This window comes from Gallus gallus, chromosome 3 (genome assembly GCF_016699485.2).
Source record: "Gallus gallus isolate bGalGal1 chromosome 3, bGalGal1.mat.broiler.GRCg7b, whole genome shotgun sequence".
Taxonomy (NCBI): domain Eukaryota; kingdom Metazoa; phylum Chordata; class Aves; order Galliformes; family Phasianidae; genus Gallus; species Gallus gallus.
In genome coordinates this window covers 35,311,352-35,323,599 of record NC_052534.1, presented here as the reverse complement: position 1 = coordinate 35,323,599, position 12,248 = coordinate 35,311,352, and the positions used below count along the sequence as shown (strand labels likewise).

Genomic DNA, 12,248 nt, shown 5'->3' with positions numbered 1-12,248 from the left:
CAGAATGGAAGGATGACAGCTTGTTGTAGAGTATTTAGTAGAATTGACAATAAGTTTAGTAATGATGTATCATAGTGTATTATAGTAGCCTTCCAGTACCTGAAGGGGGCCTACAGGAAAGCTGGGGTCGAACTCTTTATAAGGGAAGGTAGCAACAGGACAAGGGGAAATAATTTAAAACTGAAAGACAGTAGATTTAGACTAGATACTAGGAAGAAATTCTTTACTGTGAAGGCAGTGAGACACTGGAGCAGATTGCCAAGAGGGATTGTGGATGCTCCCATCCAGAAGGTGTTTAAGGCCAGGCCGGATGGGGCTTTGAGCAGCCTCGTCTGATGGAAGGTGTCCCTGCCTATAGCACGGGGGTTGGAACTACATGGTCTTAAAGGTCCCTTCCAACCCAAACCACTCTATGATGCTGTGATGTGGGAAATGGAGAGCAGTCCATCTCTGCTAGGTTGCGGAAACAGTATGTTAGTCATATTTATTCCTATTTCGTGAAGTATGTTGTATTTGTATTTTCTGTCTGTTTTTTAAACTGAAAACATCATACTACTTTGGAGAAATCGATTCATGGGAAAAAAGAAATGTAAGAATTTTTAAATAAGAAGTTCAAAGCCCTCTTCATTCAGGTTCCCAAAGCTATCTTCAGTCAGGTTCCCAAAGAAATTAGACCAGTAACTTAATAAGTAAATCAGCTGTAGATTGTGCATTTATAAATGACTGTTATTTTAGGCTTGATGGCTACAAATTTGAATTGCTGGAGATACGGTTACTTACCAATGTATGCAGCTCCATCAGTCACCATGTATTTGTTACGGTTTAGTTTTGGAAGGGAAGCGTTCTTCTGATCTTTGAGAAAGCATGCACTCTCTTCCTCGAGGTCAAAGAATTTCTGCCATTAAAAAAAAAAAAGAAGTTTAGGTTAATAGGAACCATTCTGTCATGGATTAAAAAAAATAATCTGCTCTTTTACTCTTTATTGAAAACAAGTTTGTGCTGTAGAACAGTTCAAGTTCACAGGCAAGCATTAGTTTTAATAGAACGCTGCACACTGTATTACGTACTGAATTCTCACTGTGATATTTAGTATGCTTTCACATTGTGAAGCATACAAAGTAGATGGCTACTCATATTAGAGGTGATAAAATGTTGCATAATGATGTGAAATGAACAGCAAAAAAAAAAAAAAAACCAATGCAGAATCGTTGTCTTCTGCATAATGAGAGCCAGAAACTTCAGCTCATTTCCCTTTTCATTAAGAAATCCTGGCATTTGAAGGTTGCTTTGGGATACACATTTCCAGGTATGCCAGCAAGTTGAATTCACATCTTTAACTTAGATGCTGCATAGTTTCCAGAAAGAAACTTGCTGATCTCAGAAACTCTTCAAGAAAAATCTGATAGGCAAAGATAGAAATTTACCAGACAAGAGAAAAACGCATCTGTTTTACCCAAAGAGTAGCTGGATGCTTTCCTTACTTGGCTAAGTGCCAGACAAAAATGAGATTTCCAGTACAATACCACGTATTGTTTTATGAAAGGAGCTAATAGCTAGACACAGGTTCCAAAAACAGAAATGGGGAATAACAGTGAAGTAGAAATCAAATATTTACTGCATGACTTGGAAACTTTGAGGTGATGGTGTAGAACCTCAAAAGAAATGTAATTCACAAGATATTATTGATGAAAGTAACTGGCTGTATGTTGCCTCTGCTCTGGTTGCCTGAGAAATCCCTATACAAGCGTGCACCCACAACAGAAAGTGTGTATTTAGCAAGTTGGAGATGGATCTGAATCATTCTGGAATATCTCATATTTCTGGATAAAGCCAGAAGAACAGGGCTTTCTCTGAACAACGAAACAGGAACAGTGATAGTAAGCAGCCATAAGGTGTCCTTCGAGGGTACCTGCATCAACTCTTCCCGGTGATTTGGAAGATAAAGCAAACCACTGCATAACTAACTACTGTTGTAGGAACTAGTCTAGAAATTGTGCATGAATGAAGTATTCAATGCCAGGAACCAAAACATGACAAGCTCTCTTCCCAGGGTCATGATTCTTAACAAAAAAATATGTATCTTTCTACAAAAATAGCCAAGCACAATCATCATAAAAGCTTAGAATTGTCAAACTGAGATAGGTTCAGCAGATGTGCAAACTGAGAAATCATATGCTAGTTTCCTGTTTGTATATGCTTGCACAAGAGAAAATTTCAGCTTCAGGCAGGAAGAGATAGGATGACTGAATATGTAACGTGCTCTCTGGCAACATCTGACAAGTCATTCCTTGTCAGTGCAGATACCAGTGGCGAGCTGCGTCTGTGCTCACAAACCGAATACAGAAATGTGCCTTAGCTGAGCAAGCAAACCATCACTAGCAGTAAGTAGCTCAGATTAACATTCTCTTAACCTACCTGCAGCAGAAATACTGTATTAATAACAACACCTTTTGCTTTCATTCATTGTTTCCATACTTATGTTAAGAGTTTGAAACTTGAAAATAAAATTGGTGCTTAGGAGTAAAGGTTTCGTAGTTAATGCACAACATTTTCTTGACTCATAGGGCAGCTCTGTTTTGATGTTTCTGGAAAATCAATGAAAGGTTCTATTTTTTCCTGCCCCTTACCTTAGCAGGCAGTTGGTGCTGTAGATCTGTATGCTCTCCTTCGTAGGCTCCAGTTCTCTAGTATCACATCTAGTTACTTTCAGTGGGCCCTTCATGCGTTAGCATGGTAACCAACAGATCTGGGTCTCTTCTAAAGCTCCTTTCAGAGTTAGAGCATGCATTCTTGTGTTGTAGGATGTACTTAGAACGTCAAGCATGCAAAACTTAAGTACAGTACTTAATGACAGGTCAGAGAGGTACACCAGTGAACCCTTCACCTGAACTTCACTCTTTGTAATTCAAGGTTTACTTTCACAATCACATTTGGTACAATCTGGGGAGTGGGACAGAGGTGCCTGAAGGGGCAGCAGTTTGGTGGCAGCTTACGTTGGTGTTTGGCGATGTGTTCCTTTTATGTCCCTAAGCAAAGTTTTTTCCTCGTGAATTCTTCCCAGTCTTTTTTTTTTCCCCCACAGTATATGCATTGAGTTTACACACTCAAAGCAGTGTCAGGAACTTTTGTGGCAAAAGAGAAAAAATTGTTTCTAGACAGAGAATGCTGTTGAAATTCAGAGTTTGCAACGGGGAAACTGTCTTGCAGTCCGCTGCCTTCCTGACCTCCCCATCAGCCTGCAGAATGACTGCTGTTGTTTTTGGTCAGGGCACTGCTAGGCATAGCAGGTTTGCAGAGCCCTGGTTTTTAACTGTGTGTTTGTACCAAAGCTTGCTCTAGTCTGGTCAGCAGCCACAGGAAGCCAGGAGGTTCCTCTCTAATGGAGAAATGAACCTGCACTGCCTGCTCCAAGGTGACCCATGTGCCTTGGGCTGCTGCCTTTGGCAAAGAGCTGTAGCGTGCTCTGCAGCTGTAACAAGCCAAGCTGTGGGCACCCCTGTGGAAACCCCCAGGCTTTGCTGCTCTTTCCAGAAGAATTAAAAAACAAGTCAAGGCATACCAGAGGGAGCAGAAGTTAATGGGAAGAAGTTTCTAAATGCGCTTCGTAGGATTCAGCTTTGTTATTCCCAAAAGAACAGAAGATGGGAGGGTATGATTTTGGTCAGAATACTATTAAGGCATTAGGATTGGTTAGCAGTTTAAGTACATTTTCAATCAGTTTGTAATGAAAAATTAATGGAAAATGGCTCTTAAAATTGCAGCATTCTTCTATATAAGCCTATGTTGTACATGTCTGCATGTGACAGTAGTTCCTGTAGTTTTGTGTTCCCCTCCCCCATGCACACACGTTATTACACTTGGGTCCTGTCTAGAACACATGAATACAAAGGATATACATTTTAAGAAAAGCAGTGCTCATCTGTCATGTTTTGTGAGTCAGATGCATGTTGTGGTGAAGCCTGACGTACAGTTCGGCCAAACAAATGGTTGCCAGCAAACTCTGAGCCCTAGGTTATTACTCACACCAAACTAGTTTTTCTTTTGTTCTTGTCTGAGGCAGGGACTTAAACAGAGCACAGCACATCTGGTGCACAGTGCAGAGGTAACTGAGCTTTGCTGTGCCTGAAGCTTTCTTTTGGAAGTAGTTGTATTTCTATTTTAACTACAGATACGCTGGTTAGGATATCTAACTAGAAGAGATGTCTAGAAATCTTCTTTTTTTTCCCCTATCATTCAGCTCTTTATGAAATAAATTCTGTGCTAAAGATTTTACCTCTTCTGAGTAGATGGAATTGGATACATTTGGTACCACTTCAGTAAAAAATAATTTTAAAACATACATAGAATTTTCAAGCTAAAGATGGAACGTTAAAAGTTAATCAAAATAGAAGTGGCTTAAGCAATGTCAGTTATATATGTTTTGTTGGTCTTCAAAATACACTTCATGCTGCTTCTCACTTAAGAAGTAACAGTGCCTTTTATAGCAAAAATCTCTATTTTTAGATACATACAATAGATCCCACATAGCACATGAAACACAAACAGTACTTTTTTTTCCTGCAATTCATAGAGTCACAGAATGGTTTGGGTTGGAATGGATCTCAAAGCCCACCCAGCCCCAACCTGCAGGGCTGCCCCCCACCAGCTCCGCTGCCCGGGGCCCCATCCGACCTGGCCTTGAGTGCCTTCGTGGATGGGGCACCCACAGCTTCTCTGGGCAGTCATTATTTTTTCTATTACTTTGTACTTAATAAACAAAAAGTGGATGCCTAAGCAGTTGTACAGTAAGGTTGCACAAATCTAGACTAAAAGACATTCGTGCTGTCACATTTACCAGCCATAAGGCTCCAGTTCCCTTGGTTAGCTTTGCTGTGAAAGACCAGATGTAGTGTTTTATGCAAGCTGTCCCCCACACAGACTGCCTTTTGGCATCATTCTATTTTTCTCTCTTAATTTCAATGTCTGTTACTACTAGGAATAAATTTAGTTTACTATATTATGTAGGCTGCTCCAAAAGTAATGTCTGTTGCTTATTTCAGCGGGAACTACGAGAAGCACAAAGAGCTCAATAACACCAGTTGATAAAACATTCTCATCTACAAGACACTTTTTCAACACAGTCACCACCATTAGCTTAGCTGTGCATTTTTGCCAGTGATGAACAAGAGCCTGCATGCTGCACTTGTAAAAATCTGCACCAGTGGAGGTGTTCTTCTGTTTCACAGTGTTGTTGCTGGAAAGCACCACCCACCACCTTACTGTGCTCACATCCACTGTTTGACCTCCATCAGCATTCAGTCAAGCATTGATGAATGTCAGTGGGTGCCATTTTTTCTGCATGGAGGAATTGAATCTCACACCTTTGGTTCATACACTTTTCTGTGTCAGATGCCATTCTGTCAGACTGCCCCTCTGCTGCCATCTATCACACAGCAGCAACATGTAATGGAATATCGGTGGGAAACTTCAGCCTGTGCTGCCGTACCACCACCATCTGCCTCTGACTTTGTGGGCCAACATAGTAACATAGGAGGCAATACTTTCAGGGCAGCCCTCATCCATTTCCTCTGTTCTTTAATGGAATTTAAAGGCTTCACTACTAACGGAGAACACTTCTCAGTTGTGAAATTTTCTTCATTTTTTTTCAGGACAGGGCAGGGAGAATCTATAAGATTTCGAAGAAGGAATATTGTTTATACTTACAACTTTCAAACTACAGCTTGGAACTTCAGTGCAGATAGCTTTGAGAGACGAAACAAAGTTAAATGTAAGGGGATCTGTGTCTCTTGAGAAACTTATGAGGAGTCGTACTTTAATACTTCGTAAAACTAATGCTTCTCTTATCTTCCCATCTAGAAATGGCCAGTATCTGTGGAGAAAGAATACAGTATGTTCACAAAACTTAAAAGAAACAACAACAAAAAAAAAACAACAAAAAAAAACAAAACGATTTTCAGGCAGCCAAGCACAGAAGACATGACAGGGAGAACTAAGCACATGTGAATTTCATTTCCTGTTTAAGGAGTGCTGCTCTCATTTCCAAGAGTTCTCACTGAGAAGATTAACCACCATCCTGTTCCATGTCACTGCCCTGCCAGGGCATGGAGCAGTGCAGGTGGGGATAGTTGATCTGTGTTCACCCATAGGTGCGACAGTTGCTCCTTCATCACTGCCAGCAGTGAGAGTAGTAGGAGGAGAACCAGTAGAAGCAGCTACAGCTAGAGGGTGCTGCTTACCTAGCCCAGGCAGAGGAACAGGAAGGATTTTCTGCTGGTTGCAGGCATAAGTGAACAGGGATAATGAAATCTCTGCCATGCTCTCCCTTCTCCTCTTTGTCATAGAGGGAGAGGAATGGAGACCTTGTGTAAATGCTTTGAAATGTGTTCATGCTTTGAAAAGGAAAGCTGCTGCTGTGCACGGTGTCTGCATCCTTTAATAGCAGAAGGAGATGGATTGTTTAAAGAGGATGCTGCCCTTTCCTGAGAAATTCTGCCATGAACAGGATACTGGCCTCCATGGTGCTATCCTCACAGCTGGTGAGAGAGATACCTGTTGTCATTCATTCAAGCTTTGTGTTCCCAAGCACTGGTGAAAGCAGGTCAGGACAGGGAAAATTAGACAAAGAGAACACACTTTTGTTCTAGCAGTGTTAAGACATTCAAACTAATGAAATCTGAGCTCTGTAATGCTAGAAAATAAAAGTAAAAAAATGGAAGCTGACCAGGTAGGGAAGCTGTGGCAGTGCCTTGAATACAAAGCCATAGTGCTAAAGAAAATGTTGTAAAATTCACAGGTGGCTTCCTTGGATCTCCCTGAATCCAAAGGATTTCTGAATTATTTAGGCATGAGAACAAAGAAAGGAGGAATACAGAAGGTAACATCATGTGCAACACTGCAGCAGTTCTGCATACATAGACCCTTTCCAATCTAAGGAGAGATCAGAGGGATGGATGATGGGAGGTTGAGGTTCCTGCAGCTTGCAGTACTCAGGATTCCATCGATGTGACAGAAGCTGTATGTAATGAGTTTATCTGAAAAATCCCCTTCTGGATTTGAAATAGCTTACACGGTGTATTAGCCAAACCATTTTTTTTTCTTTTGCTGAAAATTTTGAACACAATCTATCTTCATGCAAAACTGGAAAAAGGCACATTTGGCCTAATGGCAATCAAAGTGCGTGGGTAGAATGGCAAGCTTAACGAGATGCTCCGTTCATAGGAACTGTTACTTAGGAACCACTGGATACCTGCTTTCTGAGTTGAATGGTTTTATAAAGTTGTGGCTCCAGTTTTGGGTGATGGGTGCTTTTTAATGGTTCATACAAACTGTGTTTAAAAATTCAGCATTTCTAAGTTAACCTATCGGTTATGATACAACTTAAAATGCGATCTATGCTGAATTTGGAAAGAGCTTTAATGTATTTGCATAGTTCAGTAAAACTGTGACATCTTCCATGCTTCATATGAGAACTCATAGCACGCTGTCTCTCTTCTGCATGCACATATACTCTCTCTCCTGTTGAATATCAGTGTAGTTGTGGTATCAAAGCAGTGGATACAACAGTGTAAGGAATGGATTCATGGATATGTAGGTTCTTGTATTCCTGGGTCTCAGTCACTTGCAGATGGTCTGACTAGACAAGTTTTGAGCTCCTTTGATAGGCAGATCCAAAGCTTAGGACCCTGAACTGGAAATCTCTTCTTAGGTCCCAATTCTGCTCCTATTTAAGTCAATGGCAGAACTCTCACTGATTTCAATAAGAGCAGAATTGGGCCCCAAGAAATTGGTCCACATAGCAACTAATCTCCTGTGGGTTCATTGTCTCCAGCAGACCTTATGGCATCATGATAGCATGCTGGCCCTGCACATGGACACTCACCGTTTAGCATTTGTGTCAATGACGATGGGCAGGTAGTCCATGACAGCTATGTATACAAACTGTTTGGCATCATCGATAACGTTGTATATAGCTTCAATATCCAGGACTCTGTCCTTTGGACAGAAGAGTTTTGGTGAATTCTGTGAAGGCAAAATTCAAATATTGCGTTTAGAATAGAAGGACAGATTCTTTTCTTCTCCCTTCATCTGTCTCAAAGTAGTAAGCTATATTCTGAATTTCAGTAGACTGTTAACTTGACCTGTCCTGCTGGAATACTCAAACATACAAAGTAACTTTTGAGGCTTATTTTTGCCTTGAAAACATCATCAGGTAGATACAGCTGGGTAAAATGTAGATAGCACAAGCTTGAAAACTGTCTTCTCTCTGGCTGACGGTGTTACATTTCAGATAAATCTGTTGCGGAGTCCTAGCACTGGTTACTGTTAGATACAGTAAAATCCGTGAACCTCATCTATCACTTGCTACCAGAGATTAGTCTGCTATGTTACTCATGCTTACATGACCACACAGTTACCATTTACTCAATCACTGTTGCAGGGAGATCCTGCATTTTTGCAAGAAGCTTATCTTTAAAACCTAGCTTCAGGCTTTACCTGGTACTGAGCTAGTAAGTAGCAAGCCCAGATTTCAGCTTTCCTGCTCTGTTTGTGGGGATGCAGAAGGTGACAGCCTGTTGGAGTCACCCACCTGCAGCACAGGCCAGGCCCACTGCTCTTTTGCCCAGCAGAGAAGAGGAGGAGCCATCTGCCACACTGCTTGTGATGCCTGAGAGCAGGGGCTGCTAAAGGCATTTGCAGAGTTAGAACAGGTGTCAGTTCCTGCACTGCTGGCTCTGCCAGTGCACTGCTTTCCTGCTGCTGTGCCATCTCTCCTTTGTTTTCTGCTCGGCTTGCATCCAGGCTATATGACTACTTTTTCTTTAGGGGTGTTGATTTTTTCTTCCCCCTCCCTTTCTGCTTACAGTGATGGTAATGCCTTAGTACTGATTGGTGTGAAAAGACCTCCTACAAATAAAGAAGTTAGGAAAATGTTAGAAAATTAACAATAGCAAAATTCTAAGACCAGTATTCCAGATGCATTCTTGAATACTAAGAAAACCAAACAGCACATGTGTTTTTTCAACCAGTCTGGAAGATGATCTTGTTGCTAAGCAACATTACAGCGATGACTCCTGACTATAAGAAGGAAAGATCAGTGACTTAGTGTTATGTTTATCGTTTTATATAGCATAAAGGCTGAAAGTGAAATACATTTTCAAGGAATAAGTCTAGACTCTAGAAAAGGTGTAAAATGAATTTGTTAAACATAATTTATATCATCTGAAATCTCAAGAAGCTATTGCACTGTTCTTACACTCAATATTTTCTCACATAGAAGTTCTAAGTCACACAGAACAGAACAACTAAGGAATTGTTACGCATTGCCATTTTCAGATGCCTTCATTACAAAGACCAGGAAGTCAAAGACACTTAGAAGAAAAACTTCTCCCTGTGACACTCATTTTACATGTCTTTTTTTTTTAGCCTTCCATTTGGTACCTGGTGGTATGGCTGACCTGGTCTGGTCATTATGGATATTTTAGTGCTTTCCTCAGTGTTGCACAGTTCTTGCTGTCTTGATGAAGTACCTTGTGACACATCCCTGCAGCAAGCACAAGCAGGCCCCTTAGGGAGGGCAGTGATGAAGAAGTGAGCTCCCAGCCTCATATAGGCTGTTCTTGTAAGTAGTTTAGGAATAGCGAAGGTAGTAACACTTGGTTCCACCAAACCCACACAACTCCAGGACAGCCTTTCAGATGGGCATGCTAGTAACCAGCTGCCCAATTTTTGAGAATTTGTTAGTAGGTGAGAAATGTATTGAAAAGCCATGTTTTCTGGAAGAACAAACCGAATCTGTTGATAGAATTTCCTCACTATACCAAACAAACTCCGTAGATTGAAACAAAACAACACTGTCACTCTTACCCTCACCTGTATCTTTTTATCTGGGGGAGAAAGAAAGCACTGACACAGGCAGTACACTGAAACAACGGTATACTGAAGAAGTGAAGTGTTTCCTGAGTGCAATGTGATTGGCATCATATCACTTCATACCAGCAATGCTTATGACCATTTCAAAGTGGATGACCTGTTGGTAATAGACAGTGAATGTCATAAAGAAGGTCCTTGCTTTGCTCTCCTTGTCCCAGAGAGTTCTCATGTAAGGTACATGGGAGCTAATTCAGATCAAAATCATAGAATTACTCAGGTTGGAAAAGACATTAAAGATCATTGAGTCCAACCACAACCGAACCACACTACCCTCACTAACAACCCTCTGCTAAATCATGTCCCTGAGCACCACATCCAAATGGTTTTTAAACACATCCAGGGATGGTGACTCAACCACCTCCCTGGGGAGCCTATTCCAGTGCTTAACAACCCTTTCTGTAAAGAAGTGTTTCCTGATATCCAACCTAAACTTACCCTGGCACAACTTGAGGCCACTTCCCCTCATCCTGTCACCTGTCACCAGTGAGAAGAGACCAACCCCACTCTCACTGTAAGCACCTTTCAGACATTGGAAGAGAGCAATAAGGTCTCCCCTCAGCCTCCTTTTCCCCAGACGAAACAGCCCCAGTTCCTTCAGTCTCTCGTCGTAGGGCATATTCTCCAAGCCCTTCACTAGCCTCGTTGCCCTTCTTTGGACCTGCTCCAGCACCTCCTTGTCCTTTCTGTACCAAGGTGCCCAAAACTGAACACAGTACTCAAGGTGAGGCCTCACCAATGCCGAGTACAGGGGCAGGATGACTTCCCTAGTCCTGCTCACCACACCATTCGTGATACAAGCCAGGATGCCATTGGCCTTCTTGGCCAGCTGGGCACACTGCTGGCTCGTATTCAGCTGACTGTCCATGAGGACACCAGAACATTTTAACAGGTTGAATAGTAAGCAGAGCCCCTGCACTGCGAGCAGGCTTTTTCTAGGATTAATGGCCCCCTTAAGGATGGCCTTTGCCCAGCTTTCATGACTGTGTGTCCCCACAGGAAAGGCTTCCCAGCAGGATTTCTCAGTTTCTTACAGATTGCTTAGAAGAGAGTAGGAGTTCACGTAATTCTAATATTCTACTAACAGCAACTTCTTCAGGTAGAAGTCATGTTGCAGCTCCTCAGCTAACTGTCTTAGAGTAAGTTTGCTTTATTTAAGCCAGTCTTTGAGACTCTCCAGAATCAATAGAAGAATATGTCTCCTCAGAAGACTGTTAGTTCTGGATGCCTTAGGCACTTCAGATCTTCACTCATTTCACTCCAGAACAGCTCTCTGTGTCTCCAGTGACTATAAAAGGCTGAAAATCTTGGACACCTGAACTTCCTGTGGCTTCCAGCAAGTGAAGGTAAATCCTGTCCCATTTTACTACTCATCTGCATCAACATCTTGTGCTAGTAGCTCATAAAAATTGAGTGCTACATACTTTATGTTGCTTTAGACTTACCTGGTTATAATACAGCCCCTTGCTTTACGTAGAATGGAAAATAACTCTTATAATCTTCAGTGTATTCCTGATTTTGAAGGCTGTTGTATTTTACTCATGAAATAACATCCAAAAGGAAAGATCCTTCTATATCAGTCTGTGTACTTTTTTTTCCAGTTTTGCTACATCACTTCTGAAATGGATGAGTGTTCCATTTCTTCCCATTAAAAATACAAACACACAGGCAGTGAATCCACAGGGAATGCTACTTGAATTTTAGAAGTCTGAAAATATCATTTAAAATAAAAGTAGATCATGTTCTACAGAAGCATGAATGCTCTCAAGGGAACAGAGTGAAGATCCTTTTAAATATCACGGATAAAAATTCAAGCTCTGACATTAAGTTTATAATATATCATTTTGGATGCCTGATTAAGAATTCATTTACTCCGAACTATTCACCTTGTATCCACCATTGTAAGTAAATTAGCTAATTTTAAGGTAGTCCTTCCCATTTATCTAGATGAGTGAGTAAAAGTGAAAATTACAGAGGAAGGAATAAGAATATTGCATATATTCTGCAGCAGTTTTCAGTTGTGGCAAATGGCAGATAAGAACAATTTCACAGAAATCAAAATGTAAGAATATACTGTGATTAGTTTCTTTTGCAGCACAGGAAAAGATAAAACTTTCTTAAAACCTTTCAATTACCAAAATAACCACTTTCCCAGACAACAGAGTGATGTACAGATGACAGCTCCAGGTCCTATCTCTGTATCAGTGTTTCCTGTCACCTGCACAAGTCTCAGCGTTAATAGCTGCTTCCAGCTCAGCACATAGCAGTAATGCACTTCTTCTCTTACGGTCAATTGAAAGAAATGCTTAAGTACCAGCATA

The 12,248-nt window shown here is 41.2% G+C and overlaps 1 protein-coding gene and 2 non-coding genes across 11 annotated transcripts in view; 1 reads left to right on the top strand and 2 right to left on the bottom strand.

The window, feature by feature from the left end:
• The window catches only part of PLD5 (phospholipase D family member 5), a 330,317-nt gene that overhangs the window by 44,775 nt on the left and 273,294 nt on the right, over positions 1 to 12,248 (bottom strand). For all 9 annotated transcript variants that reach the window (XR_006938652.1, XR_006938653.1, XR_006938654.1 and 6 more), the window contains 3 exons: positions 7,880 to 8,019; positions 5,704 to 5,869; positions 781 to 895 (listed from right to left, as the gene is read on the bottom strand). Coding sequence is in view for 5 of the 9 variants with exons in the window: in XM_040697105.2 (XP_040553039.1) it covers positions 781 to 895; positions 5,704 to 5,869; positions 7,880 to 8,019 (421 nt within the window). In the remaining 4 variants the exon portion in view is untranslated. The remainder of the gene's footprint in view (positions 1 to 780; positions 896 to 5,703; positions 5,870 to 7,879; positions 8,020 to 12,248) is intronic.
• MIR1784 (microRNA 1784) lies at positions 7,689 to 7,791 on the bottom strand. Its single transcript, NR_035285.1, has one exon. It is a non-coding gene; the product is annotated as a microRNA 1784 (primary transcript).
• MIR1784B (microRNA mir-1784b) lies at positions 7,713 to 7,770 on the top strand. Its single transcript, NR_162070.1, has one exon. It is a non-coding gene; the product is annotated as a microRNA mir-1784b (primary transcript).